At 51.2% G+C, this 22,482-nt stretch overlaps 1 protein-coding gene across 1 annotated transcript; it reads right to left on the bottom strand.

The window, feature by feature from the left end:
• Window positions 1–126: 126 nt before the first annotated feature.
• Window positions 127–21,668, bottom strand: LOC129073753 (serine/threonine-protein kinase STK11-like). Its single transcript, XM_054577411.1, is given in 11 exon segments — window positions 127–259; window positions 884–1,102; window positions 3,497–3,693; window positions 3,779–3,836; window positions 6,025–6,152; window positions 6,919–7,055; window positions 7,130–7,262; window positions 8,004–8,093; window positions 8,741–8,824; window positions 21,035–21,193; window positions 21,195–21,668. Coding segments are annotated over 10 exon segments (1,314 nt in total). The 5' UTR covers window positions 21,320–21,668; the 3' UTR covers window positions 127–259; window positions 884–899.
• Between the last annotated feature and the right edge of the window lie 814 nt (window positions 21,669–22,482).

Raw genomic sequence — 22,482 nt, 5'->3', positions numbered from 1 at the left:
TGGCCAGGAAAGGGGCCCAGCACGGGATTGCAAAGTCAACAGGAGGTTGTATCCACTGCCCACAACGCGGAGGAGGGGGACAGACTCCAGTCTCTGATGTTGCCTAGCCACAACCCTCCAGGACCCCCTGGCTTCCGGAGGAGTGGTCAGCACGAAGGGTATGGCAGTGGCCTTCCTGGGCGGTGGGCAGTGGGCCGGCAGTCGTCGGGAAGACTGAGGACCCGGGCCATGGCATCTGGCCAGGACTCCCAGAGATGGGCTGCAGACAGACAGAAGGTGTGTCAATTCCAGGCCAACAAACATGTTCTGCATTTCTGGGGGCATCCCCACCCTGGTGTCCACTAGTAGGGCAGGGAAACAGGCCCAGTCCCATGGGGTTGTCAGACATCTGGAGAGGCCAGGGGAAGCTTTGCGGACTTGGGCCCCTGTGAGTCACTCATTGCACAAGAGGATTAAGGGCCTCCAGAGGCCCCACGGCTGGGCAGGGGTAGCTGCTGCCTCTGGCCTACACCTGACTGCCCACATCCTGAGCAGGTGACAGGGTCTCCAGCACCTCCAGGGCCTCTGATCCCCACTTCCTAAACTGGGGCAGCCAGGAATCAGAAGGGAAAGCAGACACGAGGAGTACAGCCTCAGTTAGACCCCACCCACTCCCCACTACTCCCCGCCCCTGGCCTTCCTCCAACACAGGGGCCCCACTTCCCAAGTGGCTAGCATCCTACAGGAAGTGACCTCGGCCTCCAACCCTGCTGGCAGTCACCACAGACTGCCAGGACTTCGAAGGGCAGAACTGGACATGGTCAGCCATGGCCATAAGGGCGGCCTAGTTAAGTCTGGGCAATGCTTACTCCTGCCCATCCCCGTCATCCCCACTGTGGCCCACCTACAGCCAACCGCCCTCACTGCTGCTTGCAGGCTGACAGCCGACGGATCTTGCCACTGGCAGAACAGGCCTTGCGGGCAGGGTTGGAGACTGCACTGGCCCGGCGCTCTGCCCTTGATTTGGTGCTCAGCTGCGCCGAATCAGTACCATTCATGCACATGGTCTTGGACAGGCCCCAACTCTGTCCGTTCTGACTGGCCTCTTCTTCTGGGACTTGTCCTAGGAGGGGGAGGACAAGTGTGGGCTAATGGAGGCCCAGGACCAACACCCCACACACAGAGCAACCCAGCTCCCCAAGCACGACCCCACCTGTCCCACCCAGGTCTTGCCTGCAGGGGCCCTCACCCGGGTAGAGAGCGAGCTGGTCTCAGGGCTGGCTCGCCAGCCGGGGCAAGACCCAGACACTTGGTGAAGGACCGGGGGCCTGGGACAAGGGTGAGCCTTGGCCCTCTCATCTGTTCAGAGGCCACACCTTGCTGGGACGTGTGAGGCTTGGGAGGGGCTGGGCTGAGGTCAGGTGTGTCTCCCGAAACAGCCCACTGGGATGAAGGATCAGTGCCAGGGACCTACCATGACCCCAATCTCACCCTTGAGGCATCCAAGGAACCACGGGCCAGGGGCTTCACTTCTGTGCTCACTGAGACAGAGAGAAGGGCATGCAGGGAGGGGCCCACGAAGCTCAGTCAGTGCACACTGAAACCTGGCCTACCTTCCTGTGACACTGGTGGGAAATTGCCCTCCGGTACCTGGAGCCCTCAACTCCTCTCCAACAGAGCCCTCTCTCTGCCAAGGGTGTCCAGGGCCCCACTCAGCGGCTTCCAAACTTGCCACACCCGCCCATGTGTGCCCCGGTCAGAGCTCATCCCTGCTCACAGGATCCTGCTAGACAGAGCACGTTGGAGGGGCCTTTGTGCGGATGACCCGCAGCCCAGCCGTCGGCACAACATCTGAGACCTGCCCCACTCACCCTCAAGGCACTGCGCAGGCAGCAACTGGCTGGCCCAAGGCCCAACTCTCAGGGTTGGTGGCAGGACCCCCGTGGTGTGGACAGCTGAGGGCCTCTGAGGGTGACCAACCAAGGCTAGAGTGGGAGGGGTCTTGGCTCCAGTACAGCCTGTCACTGACCCATGAGAAGGTTAGAAAGGAGTGGATGCCTGACCTCAGAACTGGACTGTTTCACTTTTGGCCCAGAGGACATTCCCAGGCTGGGAATCCCCACTGGGGAATGGCCACCATGGCCTCTCACGCAGGCTTGAAGGGTGCTTGGGAGCCAGCTCTAGAGGCCAGTTAGGATCCTCACTCAGCCTTGCCAGGACAACAGGCTGCCTACTGGTGAGGGTGACACCCAGGTGCTGCCAATGAGGAGACATCCAGGTGCCTGTAACCTGCCACAGGCCCCAGTGCCTCTGAGAGGCAGGACACCTCACTCTTGTTCTGTGGAGGAGACAGAGGGTCCAGGAGGCCTTAGGTCCAGGACTGGACTGCACCTAGGTCTCCCAGGGCCAGAGCACCACACATATTGCTTCGATATTCCCCACAGGAAATGGCTAAACCAAAGCCACAGTGACTTGGGACCCTGAGGGCACTAGCCCCAAGCTGACTCTGTGGCCAGCTGCAAGGGGCACCAAAGACCCCAAAACAACAGGATATCTGGACCCCATCCAGCTCTACCGGGGACAGCTCCTGGGGCCCCGCCCACCCCACAGGCTACTGCTGCACACTGGTTCTGTCTACAATAAGAACCTACCACCCGGCCCTGGTCAGGCAGCTCAGTTGGTTAGAGTGTCATGCCGATACACCAAGGCTGTGGGTCCAATCCCTGGTCAGTGCACATACAAGAATCCACCAATGAATACATAAACAAGTGAAACAACAAATCATGTTTCTCTCTCTCGAAAAACAAAAAATCAGTTAACAAAACAAAACAAAAACCTACCATGCTGATGAGCCAGGGAGGGAACACAAGCATCACGCACCCACCCACCCACCCACCCACACACACATCAGGCAAACCTTTATGATGGGGACTGCAGAACCAGCCCCAAAACATCTAGCAGTGGGGAAAACTGCCCAGCCTCCCTCAGACACCCAGACAGGGTCAGTATGGGCCCATGGGAGGTGCTTGGCCTGGCCCCTACAGCCCAGGCAGGCAGGGTGGCTATGCTAAGCATGGAGCTCCTCCTCGAGCTCCTGTGTGCCCCCCGGCCTCAGCTTCCTCTGCAGAAAGGTCTGAGCACTGGCTCTGCTGGGTGCCTCGCTCCTCTCTAAGCCCTGCCTCAGACGCCTCCCTCGTCACCTGGGGAAGCAAGGCCACTCGTCAGGGTGGGAGGCAGGGTCAGGAGGGCCACTGGACCCTCAGGGCTGTCAGAGGGGCTTCCCACAGCGCTGGCCGCCCAGCAGGATGTAGTGTACAGTCTTTGGAACTAATGTAGGCAGAGCATGTGCAGCCTCTGCCCTCCAGGTAGAGGGAAGGGGGGCAGCCCACCCCACGGATGTCTGTGTACCCCGGTAGGCCCTTGGGTCTGGGATGGCATGGATGGACCTGCCCTGAGGACTTGGGGATGTTGGGGACATCCAGGCTGGGGTACGAACCACTTCGGCTGCCAAGCTCACCAGGCACTGTGAAGTCCTGAGTGTAGATGATGTCATCCTCGATGTCAAAGAGGTCCTCGTCCCCCTCATCATCAGCACAGCCATGAAGGTCCTCCAGGTAGGGCACCACAGTCATACTGCGCCACCGGTCCTTGCAGTCTGAGCTTGGCGGGATGGGCACCAGCTCCTCAGCTGGTGGGTGCTTCTTCCGGAACCAGCTACAGAAGCCGGTACATCAGGACAGCCTGGAGCACCCAGCTCCCCATGCAGGCCCCACACAGCCAGACACCTGGGGACACTCACCTATGCTGCCTGATCTGCTGGATGGAAAACCTCTTAGCCGGCTCATATTCCAGCATCCCTGAGGAGGAGACCATGGGAGAGTCAGCATGGGCCCCTGTGCAGCTCTGCCCGCCCACATGGTACTCTCCGCAGTGCTGGCCCTGTAACTGTGTGGTGCTTGCAGATCAAGGGCCCTGTCTTATGGGGGCACAAGGGCAATCCAGGCACCAAGGCCACACGCAGCCACCTGTGGAAATCTGCACAGCAATAGGCAGTGTGGCTGTGAAGACAAGGAGGGGACACTGCTTTCCAGAACGAGACAGGATGCAGCCCCAGCCCACAGGTGTTGGACCTGCTGTTCGTATGCTTGAGGATGAGGAAGCATGGAACTGCCTTCTGCCAGCACCCAACCAGCAAAGGCCAGTAAAGGTCATGACTGCTGGTTCTAGCCAGGAGTCCACGGACCCAGAAACAGCAGCAAGGGCAGCACACAGTGGGTGTTCACGTGTCCATGGGGCAGGTGCCATACCAGGACAATCCCATAACAAGACAATCACTTGAAAAAGGGCAAGACTGGCCCACAAACCACTCAGCCAGGGTGGCAACACCACACTCAGGTGGCAGGGGACCCCAGAGCCTGTGGATTCTGCTGCCCCCACTGCTTACTCCCTGTATCTCCTGTTCCCTTCCCAGTGGGAGGAGAATCGTGCCTCCTGAGCGTGATGCAGAGGTGGGGAGAGGGCACAGCGCTAAGCTCTGAACATCACCTGAAGGGTGGCGGCTTTGTACTCAGAAAACAGGAGCAATTTTGGGAGCTGAGGCTCAGACTTAAAGGTCTCAGTGGTGTGGGGGCAGGAAACAACACAATGGTGCTCAGGGGTCTGGGAGGCCCCTGCAAGCTCCTGCTTCCCCCACCCGCCTGTCTCCAGCTCTCCACACCTTGGTACAGCTGCCACCAATGTCCCCTCCCAGCATGCCTAGGGGTTCTGAAACACCAGAAATCAGCGCCAGGGTGGCTCTAGAACTCACAGGGACACTGCCCACCACCCCAGCTGATGGGACAACCTCCAGGCTGACCACTAAGTTAGACCCAACTGCAACGGAGGAGGAGGCACAGCCCACATGTCCCAGCCAGCAGGTAAAGTAAGGGATGGGGCTGCCCTGCCTGCATCTGGGGAGAGGGATGTCCTCTGCCATGTCATCACCCTACATGGGGCCATTTCAGGCATGAGTGAGGATATGGGAAGTAATTAATGGTCAACCTGCAAGGGACAGGAGTTCATGCTGAGAAAGCGTCAACTGACTGACACTTGTCCAGGGAAGGCAAGTTCACAACACCCGACCCTCAGCAGAACTGAAACCACCCACCATGGAAAAAGCCTTGCGAGTGGAGGTCAAGGGCCAAGATCTGGGCACACTAGAGGATAAGATATTGAGTCCACAGTCATCCTTCAAAAGGCTGCTGGAGCCCATGAGCACTTTGGAGAGTTCACAGAGGACTGGGGACGGGGAAAAAAGCCAGGCCAGCCTCAACCTGGGAGCTCTTCTGAAACAGGTGGACCTCTTCCCGACTGCTTGCTCCTTCCCATGTTCCAAGAATAATTCGGGCAGTGTCCCCAGAGCTGGCCATCTTCCTTGATGTCCTAGGGTGGCGGGCCAGGCCTGCGCTCAGCATCAAGAGCCCAATTCCACCTTCAAAGCATTCAATGGACTTGCATGTAAGAACCAGCTTGACTCGGTTACTAGGAAACTGAAGTATATTTGGAGCATCTTGGAAATATAGCTTGATCTTTCTAGCAGTGCCTCAAACTAAGTCTAGATACTGACCAAGCATCCAATGAGAGCATATAAGGTCAGTCACAAACCAGAGCGTGATGACTGAGAGCAAAAGAAGAACCTGAGATAGTACTGCACTGATAAATCTTACATACTGGTCACAAGCTGGGTGTGCGACATCCTCATAAACTATCTCATCCAAACCCACTATAGCTGAACCTCAGGCTGCCAGCTGGGGCTCCTACCCACCTGTCTGCACCTGTCCAGCCATGATGTGGACCGACAGCACCACCTGCTGCACTGGCTTGGAAATGCAGCAGAGGACAGCAACCAAGGCAGGAGAGCTGGGTTCCTCACTCTTTGGGGAACATTTCCTGGGCTCAGCTGCTCTCCAGATCCCACAGGGCACCACGTCCCCCACCCGCCCTCAAAAGACCCACCTCCTGCCTCTCCCCAGGGCCTGTGGTCAGTCACCACCCTGAGGGCCTCACCTTTCAGCAGGTCCGAGAGTGGGGGACCGCAGTCACCTGGGATCGTGTAGTCCCCTTTCCCGATGTTCTCAAACAACTTGTAGATGTTGTCCCCTTCGAAGGGGTACAGGCCTGTTGTGATGTTGTATCTTCACCCCCGAGGAGAAGGACAGAGGCCCAGTCAGTCGGGGCTTCTCCTGCAGCCCTGGCCCAAAACCCACCTGGCACAGGAGCCTCAAACCAGCCCCACCTGTAGGGCCCCATACTGAGGGTCGGGAATGATCTGGAATAAAGGGTGGTGGCTGCGCTGCTGAAAATATCGGAAACTACTGGGCTGTGTGTATATTTTAAAGGGTGGGTCATGTGCTATGTGAAATTCTCTCAATGAAATACAAATGCCCAGCTGGTGGCTGCCCTGTGGCGGGGTGGTGGACGAAAGTTCTCGATGGGCAGCTGTGCCGGGACCTCTGAAGTACGAGTACCACCATTTCAGGAGTGAACAGGGTTCCAGAGAACTCTAATGGGCCCACCACCGCTGGTACTCGGAAGTGCTCAGGGACACGCTGTGACAGGCCAGCAGACCAATGGGGCAGAATGGCGGCAGGGGGCGGGGAGGGAAGGCAGCATGCAGTGGTTGGTTGAACAATACTTTCAACACTTTCAATTTGTTGTGTTTTTGAATTCCCAAAATAAAGCGTCAGGACAGAAGGTGCCCACGAGATGAGTGTGGCCAGGTGTCAACTGATGAGAATAAAGACAAACAGGGCCCTCAATAACCAAGGGGGACGCAGCCTTCACTCCCACTTGCAGGGGCTGCTAGCCCCAGCTCCAGCCACCCCAAGAGGGGCAGGATCCAGAAGCCTGAAGCCCGAGCAGAGTGGGTAAAAGAGGCGGCCAGAGCCCACTGTCACTTACAGGGTAACGCCAGCCGACCAGATGTCCACCTTGAAGCCAGAGAAAGTGTCCAGGCCATTGGCAATCTCAGGTGGCTGGAACGCTGGGGAGCCCTGGCTTGTCCTGCACGTGTCGTCCTCAGCAAAAGGGTGCAGGGCCTGTGACAGAGCCAGGTGGCCTAAGGAAGCGGCCTCAGGGACTGCCCGGCCCCCACCCTGTCCTTGGGTCCTACCTCAGCCACACCCAAGTCAGAGATCTTGAGCGTGCCACTGGTGGTAAGCAGCAGATTGCCCGGCTTGATATCCTTATGCACAATGCCCTGGCTGTGCAGGTACTCCAGACCATCCACCAACTGGCAAAAGTACCTGCAGAAAACAAGGGCCGCCTGGGGTCACCGAGCAAAACCAAAGACAAGAGGCCACAGTTTGGGAGCCACCAGAGCCAGCAAACAGAGAAATGACAGGACAGGAGGCTCCTCAGGAAACCACGGGCCACAGGTGAGGCCGAGCCACTCCTAGGCCCCCTAAGGCTTCAGTCACCCGTACTCAAGCCTCCTGGGGAGGCTACAGAAGGGCTCTCTGGCTTCCCACCTGCCTCTCCCAACCAGGCAGCCCTTCCTTCCTTTCCCCATTATGTCAAGAGATGTGTAACAATACCCACTCCCCAATTGCTCTGACATAGACACAGCCATATAGCCCCCTCTGGAGCCCTCCCTAGGGCCCAGGACCCAGGCTCACCCTGCCAGCCTTCCATTGAGGCCACAGGCCAGCTGGTACTGCGGCAAGGAAGGGGGATGACACCTCAGGGGGGGTCAGGCAGCCAGCGGCAGTATGGGCCACTGTCATGGGCTTCCTAAGGACCAGGAAGTCTCAAAGCCTCAGGAGCAGGCATACTGGTGCAGGGGATGTGCAAAGAGGAGCTACCTACCTGGGGTACTGCAAACCAGGTTCCCCAAACTCTGAGTTTTAAAGCACACTTGAGCCTTCACGTCATTAGTAATCAGAAAAAGTTGTTGAAACACAGAACAGAGTCCTTGAAGACCTTGGGCCTGGGGATGACGTGGCAGGACAGACGGGCAGCCATAAGGCCTGGCAGCACACACTCACCCATGAGCCTGGCATACGGGGAACCGCTTCTCGGGCACACTGTCCAACATCTCCTGCATGCCACACACGCAGTACTCCATGACCATATACGTGCAGTGCTAAGGAAACAGCTGGGGAGAAGGCTCTGGAAAGTGCTGGGGGGAGACCACAGGCAGCTGGTGCAGGAGAGACCACAAGTGGCTGCGTGTCTCAGGCCGGTAGGAAGGGGCTGCAGGGGCAAGGCTCCAAGGCCAGAGAACCCAGGGTCAGGCTAAAACCGCTACCCTTGGCTGTGTCTCCAACAGGGGCAGCCTTGATACAGACAGAGAGGAGCTGCATTTTGGGAACCCTGTCACCCGCACCAGTGAGTTGGTGACAGGCATCTGTGGAAGGACAGGGACTCCCTGGAGGGAACCAAAGCCCTTACACACTTGCCTCCAGGAGCTGGAGTCAGTCAGAGCCACACGCTCTGGAGAGAGGGAACCTTTTCCCCTCAGTAAAGGGCAAAGGCCAAGGACACTCCTATATTCCAAAGTGATACCTCTGGTCTCAGCAGGCGAGGCCCAAATGCCAGAGGGAGGGGGTATGCCCACCATGTGGGCACCTAAACATGGGGTCAGCCAGACTGAGGCTGGAGTGTCTTTTCTCCAGACCCAGTACTCCCACTCAAGCCATAAAGCGAAAGTTCGGGAATAACTGGGAAAACAGACACATGGGTGTCATGACCCGCGTCTACCCACCCTGACCCCAAAGGATATATCTTCTGCTTCTCCTCATTGTACAGCACATCCACGAGCTGGATGACGTTTTTGTGCCGCAACCTCCGCAGCAACTGAATTTCCCTGAAGAGAGGACAGAGTGTTAGTCAAGCCCACTGTGCAGTGGGATGTGGAGCTTGCTCTTGGGTGCTGCACACAGGACATGCCAGCTCTTAAGACACCAGGGGAACTAGGAGGTTCTGCCACTGTCCCTTCCATTGTACCAGTATGCACAGGGACAGCTGGTGGGGTGTGGACAGGGACAAGGCAATCAGGACACTTGTTATATATTTCAACTGCAGATGAACAATTTGTTATACAAGGGACAGTAGAGCAAGGTTGGCATGACCGAGTATTACGGGCAGATCTGGGCTTACAGAGGGGCCCCAGAGATGAGACTGTCAGACAGTAAGGCAAGGCCACGCCCATCCCCTGGCATCTTGTAAGGACTTCCTTCCTCTCCCAGCACTCCGCAGCCCTGCAAGAAAAACGACCCAACTTGCTTCATTAGAATGGACACTGAGGCGCCACTGACAACCTGGCACAACCCACACCTGTCAGCTTGTGACAAGGGCTGGGCCCAGAAAACACCCACATGCCCATCTATAGATGACATGGGCCCTCAAGAGCAGGGGCAGCAGCAATGGGAAGCCTGTGGTGGAGCTCCACGTGCCTGGCTGCCCAATCCCAGAAACACCTTTCTAAATTTGGCAGAGAACCCACAAAACTGCATGGCTGCGCTGGGAGTGGGAACCTCTACTGCTCATCAGGGGGCTTTGGAGAGCACACCCCAAGTTCTGACTGATAAGAAGACCCACCCATAGTTCTGCATCCCTGTATCTGAAGATCACCCGAGACCCATCTCCTGGGCTGTCAGGAGCAAACTCTGACACAAAGTAAACGATGGCATCCTGTCCTCTGCAGTGAGACAGCTCAGTGCTCCTTTTGACACCAATAAAGTGTGTTCTTTAAAAAAAAGGGGGGGGGGGCTCCATCCCCTTAACTTAATGAAGCTGATCCACTGTGGAGGAGTGTTTGTTTGTCTGTCCAGTACCTGGATCAAGGTACTCTCTGTAAACATGGAAGTTCCACTACTCATACCAGGAAAGAACAGACACAGCATCAGCTTCGCAGAGATGGGGCAGTGGGCACCACGTGCCCCAGCAGCAGAAGCATGTGTGCTGACAACACCTTACACAAGGTAACTGGAGACACACCGTTAGCATGACCTGAGCTGCCTACCAGCTTTCTGTGGTAGCTGGTAGTAGCTACCAAAACCATTACTGCAGTGGCCGTGAGAGCCCAGAGGGGATTCCATCACTGTCTACCTCGTCAACCTCTCCTACAGGTTGCCTCTCTGGCCAGAAAATGAGAACAATGTTTATAGAAAAAGGAAAGGCCAAGTGCCCAATCAGGATGCAGGAAGTGAAGGAGAGGAAGTGGCGCCTCTCAGGTCAGGGAGGCTGCCTCTGCTCCTCCAGACCTGCCATGGACAATACCTGATCAAAGTGGACTGTTCCGTGACTACGATTAACAGAAGAGAAAATGAAGAGCTAGGGTCAAAGATTTAGAGGAATGGAAAGGGGATGCCTCCATGCTCAGGCCAAAATACATGGGAATAAGCAGGGGAGACAGAGCCACGCCACAGCCGTTCCTCAGGAACTACCCCACCTTGCTCCCCTCCGTATGTGAGGCAGGCCCAGGGCTGATGGTGGCTCTGGCAGAGGGACATTGAGCAACATCCCCTTACCTCCTGGTCCTTCTGCAGACATTTCTAAACATATGGCAAGAGGCCTTCAGGGGTAGAAGAGGGACTAAAACAAGGGGAAATGTGCTGTAAGTGATCGACACAATATTTGCACATAAACATTCACAGCAGCAGGATTCATAATTGCCAATGAGTGGAAACAACCCAAATACCTATCGACAGATGATGAATAAACAGAATGTGGCCACCCACACAGTGGATTATTACTCAGTCATGAAAAGGAGTGAACATTGATACTTGCTACAAGGTGGATGGACCTTAAAAACAAGATGCTCAGTGAGAGAAACCAGATACAATAGGCCACACAGTGTGTGATTCAACTTATGTGAAATGTCCAGAACAAGCAAATCCACAGAGACAAGAAGTGGGTTCATGGTTGTCAGGAGCTGGGCCGGAGGATGAGGTAACTGATGACAGAGATGGGACTTCTTTTGGGGTGATGGAACATTCTGAAATGGGTAGTAGTGAAGGTTCCAAAATCTGTGAAAGTTCTAAATGCCACTGAATTACATATTAATCGGGTGAATTTTATGCTACATAAGTTATATCTCAATAAAGCTGTTAAAACACATAAACTAAAGCTCAGCCGCAGGACGGGTGGATGGAAGGATGCGAGACAAAGGGCAGCGCTGGCTCTGATTCCCAGCACACTCACAGGCGAGGAAGCAGATTCCACATGCACCCTGGCCCAGTAACCCATGCTTCCACTGCATCTCAGAGTCCTATTCCCACCCCCCGCCCCCTCCCCAGTCAGGGAAGGACCAGGCACACAGGGAGACCCACAGAACATTCAGTGCAGGTGAGCGCCAGCAGATGGGCTGTGCCCTCTTGCTGTCGCCTCCGGCAGCAGCCCAGCCTGGGCTCACAGTGGCATCCTTCCCAACACTGAGGGGGGCAGGCAGCCCAGCAGATATCGGGACCTTGTAGAGGCCACTTGGGACACCAATGAAACCCAACAAAGTCCAGGGTTCCGGTCCTCAACGTGCTAAAACCACCACCATTCATCATCATTCAGATCCAAGTACCTGCCAATCACTGCAAGGTGCTCCCGGTCTCGCCAGGCCCAGCAGGGACACTAATGATTGCTCACAGAGCTGCCACCCCTCCACTGAGGACCCAGCCACACAGGGGGCAGACAAGGGAAAAGGAGGAACAGCCTGTGTGGCCAAGTATGTCATACTATGTCACCTTCCTAACACAGAGAGCAAACATGCACCAGAAACCACACTCAGAAAAGAGGTTGTAATGTGACACTGAGTTGCAGTGGACCGGTGGGTCTGGAGAGATTATCAAACTCACGCACACTTCCTCTGACCGAGAAACTCCACTTCTGGCGATGTGCCCTTCACACCCTTGAGCTTGTCACACGACATGTCTCAAAGTAACTCACCAACACAGCAAACAGGTCCACAGCACAGGGAGGGTCAGACCCAGCCCTCATGGACAGAGCCCCATCTGGGGACAGAAAGGCAGTTCAGCCTGGGCTGCAGGGCAGGACACCCCATGACTTTGTATAGTCCTGAGCAGGAGTGAAACTGTTTCACTTTTCTAAACAGTTGATGGGGGGAAAAAAAAAAAAACCCACAAAAACCACTAATTGGTGACTTCAAGACACCATCTGTGCAGTTGTAACAGAGGTTTCCCTAAGTCCTAAGCACAACTCGTCCGGCTTGACCCATTCACCATATGCGCCCACCTGGTAGGGAACTATCTATACCTACAAGAAACCTTGCCCCAAGAAGGTGCGGGACTGACCCAGCCGGGCACCTTTCATGGGTTCAATCCGTGAATTACTACTGCCTATTGGAAAAACAAGTAACATACAACTTATTTTTAAAAAGCAACCCTTGCCCTGGCTGGGTAGCTCAGTTGGTTAGAGCATCATCCCTATATACCAAGGTTGCAGGTTCAATCCTCAGTTAGGGTACATACAAGAATCAACCAATTAATGCGTAAGTGGGACAACAAATTGATATTTCTTTCTCCCTTCCTCTCACTCTCTAAAATCAATCAATAAATTTTTTTAAAAAGTGATCCTTACAATAGTTTTATTTTTCGTTAGATTGGATAGGGTAAGAAAACAAATAAAAAAGGAAGTGAGGCAAGATACATTGGTACTGAGATTACAAGAAATTTTTTATTTTTACTTGATGCTTTTTGGAACTTTCTTTTTTTTATAAGAACAAGCAAGAGGCCACATGCAGACCAACGGCAGCCTTCCCAGAGGAAGCCTATGAAGGGAGAGGTATTCTGACCTGTCCCATCACCTGGGCAAACATTGTTCTTTCAGAAAAAACTTTGGTTCAACGGAGGCTTTTCTGGGAGGTTCTAGACACTCTGAGAGAGCAGCGGCTGCAGTGAAATTTATTAATCTCTCAAAGAAGCCTTTTTCCCTGATAGCGGACTGGCTGGCAGTGAGGGCTGCCCAGGAGCTGACACCTGTTCCCCTGCCACCACAGCTCTGTACAGGGCAGGCCCACCCAGTCTCCTCCTGCAGACTGGGGACAACAGGGCAGGGGCTCAAGAAAGGACAGCTTGAAGCCAGTGCAGCACTCCAAGGGAAACCTCAAAAAGGTCCAGGCCCGACACCCAGGTCCAGGCCTGAGCCAATGAAATTGGGCAGTAGCTCAGTGCCTGCTGCTGACACCTTATGCTAAATGTCAGGTTGGCTGAGGACCACCCACCACTGGCTTGCTTCCCCTCTGGTCCTTCCCAGAGACACTGCAGAACTGGTTCCATGCAGCCTCAAGACTGCACACCCATGTGTCTCCATAAGTTCCTGGGAGCTCAGCCAATTCTTCAGGAAACCAGTAGCGGGATGCCAGTGCTCTGTGGCTCCCAGCTGGGCTCTGGTCATGTGTGTCTCTAGTAGAGCATGAGGGAGCTCTTGAGTGGTGAAATGCCCTCTAACATGACTTTGGTGTGTGCAAACTGTGTCTCCTGAATGGGTGCCTTTAACACAGGTACATTACACCTTAACAAAGGGGGGCCCTCAGCCCAACCCAACACACCCTCCATCATGGCCAGGGAATGCAGACCTTCTGGGACCTGCTGACCCTACAGCCATCAGTCAGTGGCTGGTCCACACAGTGAGGCCCCCAGCTGCTAACAGGGTAGCCTTGGGTGGGTGACTAGCCAGACACATCGATTGGTACTGGAACCTGGCCACTGGGATGCGACTCTGGAAGCCCCTCCTAACTTGGGCTGCTGCACTCAAGAGGCTGGGGCCTCAGGGGCACAGCAGTAGGACATCAAGCAGCCAGCACCAGAACACATCATGGACTAATGCCAACTCCATCCCGAGGGCTCAGTCACGCAGGAGCAGACCAGAGCCCGTGCCAGGATAGATGAGGGATGATACCTAAGACAAGCCAGGAGGAGTAGGACAACTCTGGAAAGCAGGAGGGAAGTCCATTTCCAGAGCAACATTCCGAATGCAGGAACTCACTGCCCTCAACCTGCAGTGGTAGCAATCTGGCTGCCCACGGGACACATTGTCCCCCATGAACTTCTAATGAGAAAACGTGACTTAAGGCCAGTAGTCAAGTGGGAGTTTCACACTTGAGGATGAGGTGTCACTTGGCCCTTAGGATGAAGTCTTGTCTTTAGGGGCCTGAGTCTCCCCAAGGACACCGTGGATCCTGTCCAACTCCCACCTCACAGATAAGAGACTGGTACAGACAACTGACCAACTGGCCCTAGAGTGCCAGACACAATTTCACCGAGTGTCCACAGGCTGGGCTGTAAAAAACCCTCACCAAAACACTGCTCACTTTTCCCTCTGCCCCACCCACCCGGGGGCTGCTGAGAGTACCAGGCACTGACATACCCTCCTTTCACCTCCCCCAGGTGGTTCCAGAGCAAAGGAAAATAGCTCGGCTCTCCTGCCAGTGGGAAGAAGGGAGGTGAAAGCCAAGTGGTGGTGAGCGGCACTTCCAGGATGGGCCTGGCCAGCCTGACAGTCCAAGGTCACAATCAGTCCGGCCTCCTGGCCCGTTAGATAAACCTCTTCTGGGAATCCGGAGGCTGGGAGGAGAGTGGGTGTGGGGAGGGCAGGGTTCCACCTCCAGCGCAATAAGGAGGGACACCCCCATCCTGAGACCAGCAAGAGCAAGGAGACATAGTCCCCACTACCCTTTGGGGGGGGGCGGGGAACTCCTACTAGCAGTCCTGGGCGCCTGCAGGATACCTAGGGGGCAGACGGCACATAATTTATATAAAAATTTATGTAAAAAGTTTCCCAGGGCACAAGAAATTCCCCTCTGTGGGTCGCCAGGCCTGCAGCCAGGGATGTCTAATGCCATATCCAGGCCAGCAGGAACTGGATAAGTCCTCACTGCTGACTGATAAGCTGGTGCAAACAATTATTTTTGGCAACAGCAGGGTTCCCCTCCAACAGGATAAACAAATTGCGTTTTGCCTGGCGCTAGTACTGGCTGCTCGAGGGGCAGAAAACCTGCCGGCCTCCAGGGCCTTTCTGGGCAGAAACTCTCAGTCTCAGGGCCAAACGCTGGCTGGCTCCACTGGACACCTAAGTTCTTTAGCCTGCTGAGAGAGTGAGGGGACAGGGGCGCGCCTCTACCGAGGACATCTTTGACACTGGCACACAAGAGCCCAAATGTACCAGGGCCCAGCTGCAACAAGCTAGCCTGACTTCCTGAAAGTACTTAAGCACATCCATACTTTCCCTAATAAGGGGGATGCAGGAGCCGTCTGCTCAGCTAAGGAAGGAAGGAAGGAAGGAAGGAAGGAAGGAAGGAAGGAAGGAAGGGAGGGAGGAGAAAAGGAAGGAAAGGAGGAAGGAAGGAACAGGGTAGGAAAGAAGGAAAGAAGGAAGGAAGGAGGGAAGGAGGGAGGAAGGGAAGGAGGGAAGGAAGGAGGGAAAGGAAGGAAGAAGGAAGGAAGGAATGAATGAATGGAAGAAGGAATGAAGAATGAATGGAATGAATGAAGGAAGAACGAAGGAAGGAATGAATGAATGGAATGAATGAAGAATGGAAGAAGAAGGAATGAAGAATGAATAATGAATGGAAGGAATGAATGAATGAAAAGAACGAAGGAATGGAAGGAAGAAGAATGAAGGAATGAATGAAGAATGAAGGAAGAATGGAAGGAATGAACGAATGAAAAGGAAGGAATGGAAGAAAATGAATGAAAAGAATGAATGGAATGAATGAAGGAAGGAAAATGAAGGAATGGAAGAAGAAGAAGAAGGAATGGAATGAATGAAGGGAATGAATGGAAGGAAGAAGAAGGAAGAATGAATGAAGAATGGAATGAATGAATGAATGGAACGAAGGAATGAAGAAGAAGAAGGAATAAGAGAATGGAATGAAGGAATGGAAGAATGAATGAATGAATGAATGAATGGAAGAAGGAAGAAGGAAAGAAGGAATGATAAGAAGGAATGAATGAATGGAATGAAGAAGGAATGGAATAAGAAGAAGAATGGAATGATGAATGAAGGAATGGAAGAAAAGAAGGAAGAATGGAAGAATGAAGAAGAATGAATGGAAGAATGGAATGAAAGGAAGAATGAATGGAGAATGAAGAATGGAATGGAATGGAATGAATGAAGGAATGAAGGAATGAATGGAATGAACGGAATTCGAAGAAGAATGAACAAAGAATGGAACAAGAAGAAGGAATGGAATGGAATGAAGAATGAAGAAGGAAAAGAAGAAGAAGGAATGAAGAATGGAATGGAACGAAGAAGAACGAACGGAAGAATGGAATGAACGAAGAGAATGAACGAACGAATGAAGAATGAATGGAAGAATGGAACGAGGAAGAATGAATGGAAGGAAGGAATGAAAGAAGGAAGGAACGAATGAGAAGAATGGAATGGAATGGAAGAAGAAGAAGAATGGAACGGAATGAAGGAATGGAATGGAACGAAGAAGAATGAATGAAGAATGAATGAAAGAAGGAAGGAACGAACGAAGAAGAACGAAGGAAGAACGAAGAACGAAGATGACGAGAAGAAGAATATGACGAGAAGAAAAGAAGGAATGAATGGAAGAACGAATGGAAGAAAGAAGGAATGAAGAAGAATGGAATGGAATGGAATGAAGAAGAATGAAGAATGGAATGAATGAATGAATGAATGGAATGGAATGAATGGAAAGAATGAATAACGAATGGAATGGAATGAACGAAGAACGAACGAAGGAAGAACGAAGGAATGAAGAACGAAGGAAGGAATGAACGAAAAGAACGAATGGAATGAATGAAGAATGAAGAATGAATGGAAGAAGAACGGAATGATGAACGAAGAATGAAGAAGAGAAAAGAAGGAAGAGAATGGAAGAAGGAAAAGATGAAGAAAAAGAAGAAGAATGAAGGAATGAATGAATGGAATGAATAATGAAGAATGAATGGAATGAGAAGGAAGAAGGAATGAATGAATGAAAAGAAGGAATGAAGAAGAAGAGGAATGAAGAATGAATGAATGGAAGATGAAGAATGAATGAATGAATGAACGGAATGAAGAAGAATGAAGAATGGAATGAATGAATGGAAGAATGGAAAAGAAGAAGGAATGAAGAAGGAACGAACGAACGAACGAAGGAACGGAAGGAAGAATGAATGAAGAAGAAGGAATGAATGGAAGGAACGAAGAAGAAAAGAAAGAAAAGAATGGAATGAATGAAGAATGAATGAAGAATGAATGGAATGGAAGAAGAGAAGAATGGAATGAAGAAGAAGAAGAAGGAAGAATGGAATGGAACGAACGAAGAAGAATGAATGAAGAATGAAGAAGAAGAAGAAGAATGGAAAATGAATGGAACGAAGAAGAATGAATGAAGAATGGAACGAAGAAGAAGAAGAAGAATGAATGAAGAATGGAATGAAGAATGAATAAGGAATGAATGGAAGAAGAAAGAATGATGGATGGAAGAATGAAGAATGAAGAACGAAGAACGAAGAATGGAAGAACGAAGAATGGAAGAATGGAATGAATGAACGAATGAAGAATGAAGAATGAATGGAATGAAGAAGAAGAAGAATGAAGAAGGAATGGAAGAAGAGAACGAAGAATGGAATGGAACGAACGAAGGAAGGGAACGAAGAACGACGAAGGAACGATGGAATGAAGAATGAAGGAATGAACGAGAAGGAATGAATGAACGAACGAATGATGGAAGAGAAGGAATGGAATGAAGGAAGAATGAAGAATGAAGAATGGAATGAATGAATGAAGAAGAAGAATGAAGAAAATGGAATGAAGAACGAATGAAGAATGGAAGAAGAGAAGGAAGGTGGAATGAAGAATGAGAATGAATGGAATGGAATAGAAGAAGAAGGAACGAATGAAGAATGAAGAATGGAAGAATGAATGAACAATGAGAATGGAATGAATGGAATGAATGAATGAAGAAGAATGAATGGAAGGAAGAACGAATGAACGAATGGAGATGAACGAAAAGAAGAATGGAGAATGAAGAATGGAATGATGGAACGAATGGAATGAAAAAAGAACGAGAATGGAATGAAGAAGAAGAGAGAATGAACGAAGAAGAACGAGAAAATGAAGAAGAATGAATGGAATGAATGAAGAAGAAGAATGAAGGAATGAAGAAGAATGAATGGAATAATGAAGATGAAGAAAAAAAGAAGAAGAGAAGAAGAAGAAAAGAGAGAATGAAGGAAAGGAAGAAGGAAGAAGAAGGAACGAGAAGGAAGAGAAAAGAAGAATGGAAGGAATGGAAGAAGGAAGAGAGAATGGAATGGAAGACGAGAAGAATGGAAGAATGAATGAAGGAATGAGGAAAAGAAGGAAAATGGAATGAATGAACGAAGGAGAAGAAGAATGAAGAATGGAATGGAAGAAGAATGAAGGAAGAATGAAGAATGAATGAAGAAGAAGAAGAAGGAATGAAGAAGAATGAATGAATGAATGAAGAAGAAGAAGAATGAAGGAAGAATGAAGGAATGGAATGAAGAATGGAATGAATGAAGAAGAACGAATGAAAATGAAGAACGAACGGAATGAAGAACGAAGGAATGAACGAAGAAATGGAAATGAAGAAGGAACGAGAATGGAACGAACGAAGAAGAATGAAGAACGAAGAAGAAAGAATGAAAGAATGGAAAGAATGAATGGAATGAAGGAATGAATGGAAGAAGAATGGAGAAGAAGAAAGAAGAAGGAATGAACGAATGAAGAATGGAATGAAGAATGGAATGAAGAAGGAAGAAGAAGAATGAATGAAGAAGGAAGAGAAAAGAAGAAAAAGAAGAAGAATGAACGAAGAATGAAGGAAGGAAGAAGAACGAGGAAATGAACGAAGGGAATGGAAAAGGGAGAAGGAAGACGAATGAAGAATGGAACGGAGAAGAAGAAGGAATGGAAGAAGAATGGAACGAATAAGGAAGAATGAAAAGAATGAAGAATGAATGGAATGAATGAATGAATGGAATGAAGAATGAATGAAGAAGAAGAATGAATGAATGAAGAATGAATGAATGAGAATGAAGAATAAGAATGAAGAAGGAAGAATGGAAGAAAATGGAATGAATGAAGAATGGAAGAAAATGAATGAAGAAAACGAAGAATGAATGTGAATAAAGAAGAAGAAGAAAGGAAGAACGAAGAAAGAAAAGAATGAATGAAGAAGAATGAAGAAGGAATGAGAAGGAATGGAATGAATGAAGGAAGAAGAAGGAATGAATGAATGAAGAAGAATGGAATGAACGAAAATGAACGGAAGAAGAAGAAGAAAAGAAGAATGGAACGAAGAATGAAATGAAGAATGAAAGAATGAATGAATGAACGGAAGAATGAATCGAACGGAATGAAGAATGAATGAACGAATGAATGAAGAATGAATGAATGGAAAAAAGAATGGAATGAAAGAAAAGAAGGAAGAAGATGAAGAAGGAAGAGAACGAATGAAGAAGAAGAAGAAGAGAACGAGAAGAAGAAAATGGAAAAGAAGAAGAAAAGAAGAAGAATGAAGGAATGAACGAAAGAATGGAAGAATGAACGGAAAGAATGGAACGACGGAAGAAGAAGAAAGAACGAATGGAAAAATAAGGAATAATGAATGAACGAATGAATGAATGAAGAAGAACAAAGAAGAAGCGAAGAATGAGAAAGAAGAACGAAGAACAAAAACGAAGAAGAAAGAACGAATGGAATGAAGAACGAATGAAATAGAAGAATGGAAGGAATGAATGGAACGGGAATGAAGAAGAATGAATGAAGAACGAAGGAAGAACGAATGAAGAAGGAACGGAAGAACGAAGAAGGAACGAAGAATGAAGAGAATGAATGAATGGAAAGAACGAAGAACGAAGAAGAAAAGGAAAAAAGAAATGGAATAAGAAGGATGAAGAATGAACGGAAAAAGAAGAAGAAGGAAAAGAAGAAGGAATACGGAACGAAGAAAATGAAAAGAAGAAGAGAAAGAACGAAAAAGGAATGAATGGAATGAGAACGAAGGAAGAGAATGAAGAAGAAGAATGAATGGAATGAAGGAATGAATCGAAGGAAGAAAAGAGGAAGAAGAAGGAAGAAGAAGAATGGAGAAGAGGAATGAATGGAAGGAAAGAAGGAAGAATGGAAGAAAAAAAAAAGAGAAGAAGATAGAACGAAGAATGATGAGAAGGAATGAGGAAGAGAAGGAATGAAGAATGAATGATGAAGGAAGGAAAGAAGAATGGAATGGAACGAGAAGAAAAGAATGGAAGAATGGAAGAAAAATGGAAGAATGGAGGAATGGAATGAAGGAAGAAAAGAAGAAGGAAGGAAAAGAAGGAAGAAAAATGAAGAAAGAAGGAAGAATAATAAGAAGGAATGAATGAAGGAGAAGAAGAATGGAAGAAGGAAGAAAGAAGAATGGAAGGAAGGAGGAAGGAATGGAAGAAGGAATAATAAGAAAGGGAATGAACGAAGAAAAGAAGGAAAATGAAGGAAAAAAGAAGAAGAAGGAAGAAAGAAATGGAAAAAAATGGAACGGAAGAAGAAGAAGAAGAAAAAGAAGAGAAGGAATGAATGAAGAAAGGAAGAAGGGAATGAAGGAAGAAGAAAAGAGAAGGAAGAGAATGAAGGAATGGAAGGAAGGAATGGAACGAAGAAGAAGAAAGAAGGAATAAAAAAGAATGAAGAATGAATGAAGAATGAAGAAGGAAGAATGAAGGAAGAAGAAGAAGGAATGAAAAACGAAGGAGAAAATGAATGAATGAATGAGAAGAAGAATGAATGAAGGAAGAAGGAAGGAAGGAAGGAAACGAAGGAACGAAGGAAGAAGAAAGAAGAAGAAGGAAGGAAGGAAGGAAGGAAGGAAAAGGAAGAAGAAGGAAGGAGAAGGAAGGAAGGAAGGAAGGAAGGAAGGGAAGGAAGGAAGGAGGAAGGAAGGGGAGGAAGGGAAGGAAGGAAGGAAGGAAGGAAGAAAGGGAGGGGAAAAAGGAAATGAAGGAGGGAAGAAGGGAAGGAGGGAGGAAGGGAAGGAGGGAGGGAGGACGACCCTGGAGCACCCCGGGACCCCCAAAGCTGGGTAGACCAAGAAGCCCACACTTACTTCTTTACGTTGGCTTCCCCATTGGGGATCCTTCTCAACTTCTTTTTCTTGAGGATTTTGACGGCTCTCCTGCACAACGTCTCCGGAGTCCAGCACCCCTCACTTTGCCGTAGACCCCCCCCAGCAGGCCCCCCCACGAGGTACTTGCCAAGAGCTTCGCCGCTTGCGGCGGGGCTGGTAGATGACCTCGGTGGAGTCGATGCGGTGGATGAATGTGTCCATCCCCACCGACATCAGCTCGCCCTCTGTAAACATGCCCAGCTGCTGCGGGTCTGCCACATCCATTCTGGACCCAAGACCTCCGATTCGCGCCGCCGGCGGTCCCTTAATGCCCTTTATGGATGCCCCGGTGAGCGGTTCTTCTTTTTGTCCCCCCTACCCCAGATTCCCTTCTCAAAAAAAAAAAAAAAAAAGAAAAGAAAAAGAAAAGAAAGAAAAAGTAAAGTCAACAAAAACGCAAAAGGAAAAAAAGAAAGAGAGAAAAACCCTTCTTCGAAAAGAAACGATTGTACTAAACGTGAGTTCAAGAGGCGTGCCTGGTCCGAGGCCCGGGCATCCGACGGGGAGCAGCGTCGCAAGTGCGACCCGACCTGGCAGCTCCAGGTCGGGCCGGCGTGTCCACAGGGACCCTGGGAAGGCCGGTGGGGTTGCGAAGGAGGTCATCCTCTAGGGACTTCAGACCCAGGCAAAAAAACGGACGCGGCCAAACCAAGTCTTCTCCGGGTCGTCCATACCAGCCAGCAGCAGCGCGCGCCCGAGCCCCGGCAGGCCCCGGAGCCCGCAAAGCTGGGCAGATAAGCTTCGCTGGGGGCCGAGGCGTCTCCGGTGGCCCCACTGTCCCAGACTCCCCGAGAAGCGGCAGGTGCCTATCCGGCTCGGTCCGCCGCGGCGAGCTCCGGGCGCGTGTTGGGAGGCCGCCCGGGGCCCCCTGCCAAAGAGAGCAACTTCCGCCGGAGCCGGCCGCCGGGGCACCCCAAATCGGCCTGGGACCCCGAAAGGGCCCCGCGGGCGCCCCCGCTCCAAACGGCAGCCCGCGCTCGCTCTGCGCCTCGAACGCCGTCTGCTGCAGCCCTCGAAGCGCTGGGGAGCCCGTAGGACTGCGGGAGGCTGAGGCGGAACAGGCCACAGGCACCGGGCAAGGGGTTCCCAAGGCAGCGGGGCCCGGGCGGCACGTCCCCGGCCGCTGCCGCCGCGCGGTGGGAGCAGGAGGGGCGAGGCGGAGACCCAGCCCATGCGAGGCGGACGCGGTGCCGCCCGGCCCTGCCGCCGCCGTCCGTACCCCGCCGCCTCACCGCGGGAGTCCGGGGTCCGCCTCCCCCCTCCGGCACCCAACACTTCACCGCCATCTTGTTTACCCCCCACCCCCGCCCCGCGCCGAAGCGCGCGCCGCCGCGGGCCCGTCCCAACACGACGCCGGCGTGTCCGCCCACTGGCCGAGCCGGCACACC

The sequence above is a fragment of the Pteronotus mesoamericanus genome, unplaced genomic scaffold (genome assembly GCF_021234165.1).
Source record: "Pteronotus mesoamericanus isolate MK-2021 breed Mesoamerican mustached bat unplaced genomic scaffold, CSHL_Meso_final contig_421, whole genome shotgun sequence".
NCBI lineage: Eukaryota > Metazoa > Chordata > Mammalia > Chiroptera > Mormoopidae > Pteronotus > Pteronotus mesoamericanus.
The sequence above is the reverse complement of the archived record's forward strand: the minus strand, read 5'-3'. Positions and strand labels throughout refer to the sequence as shown.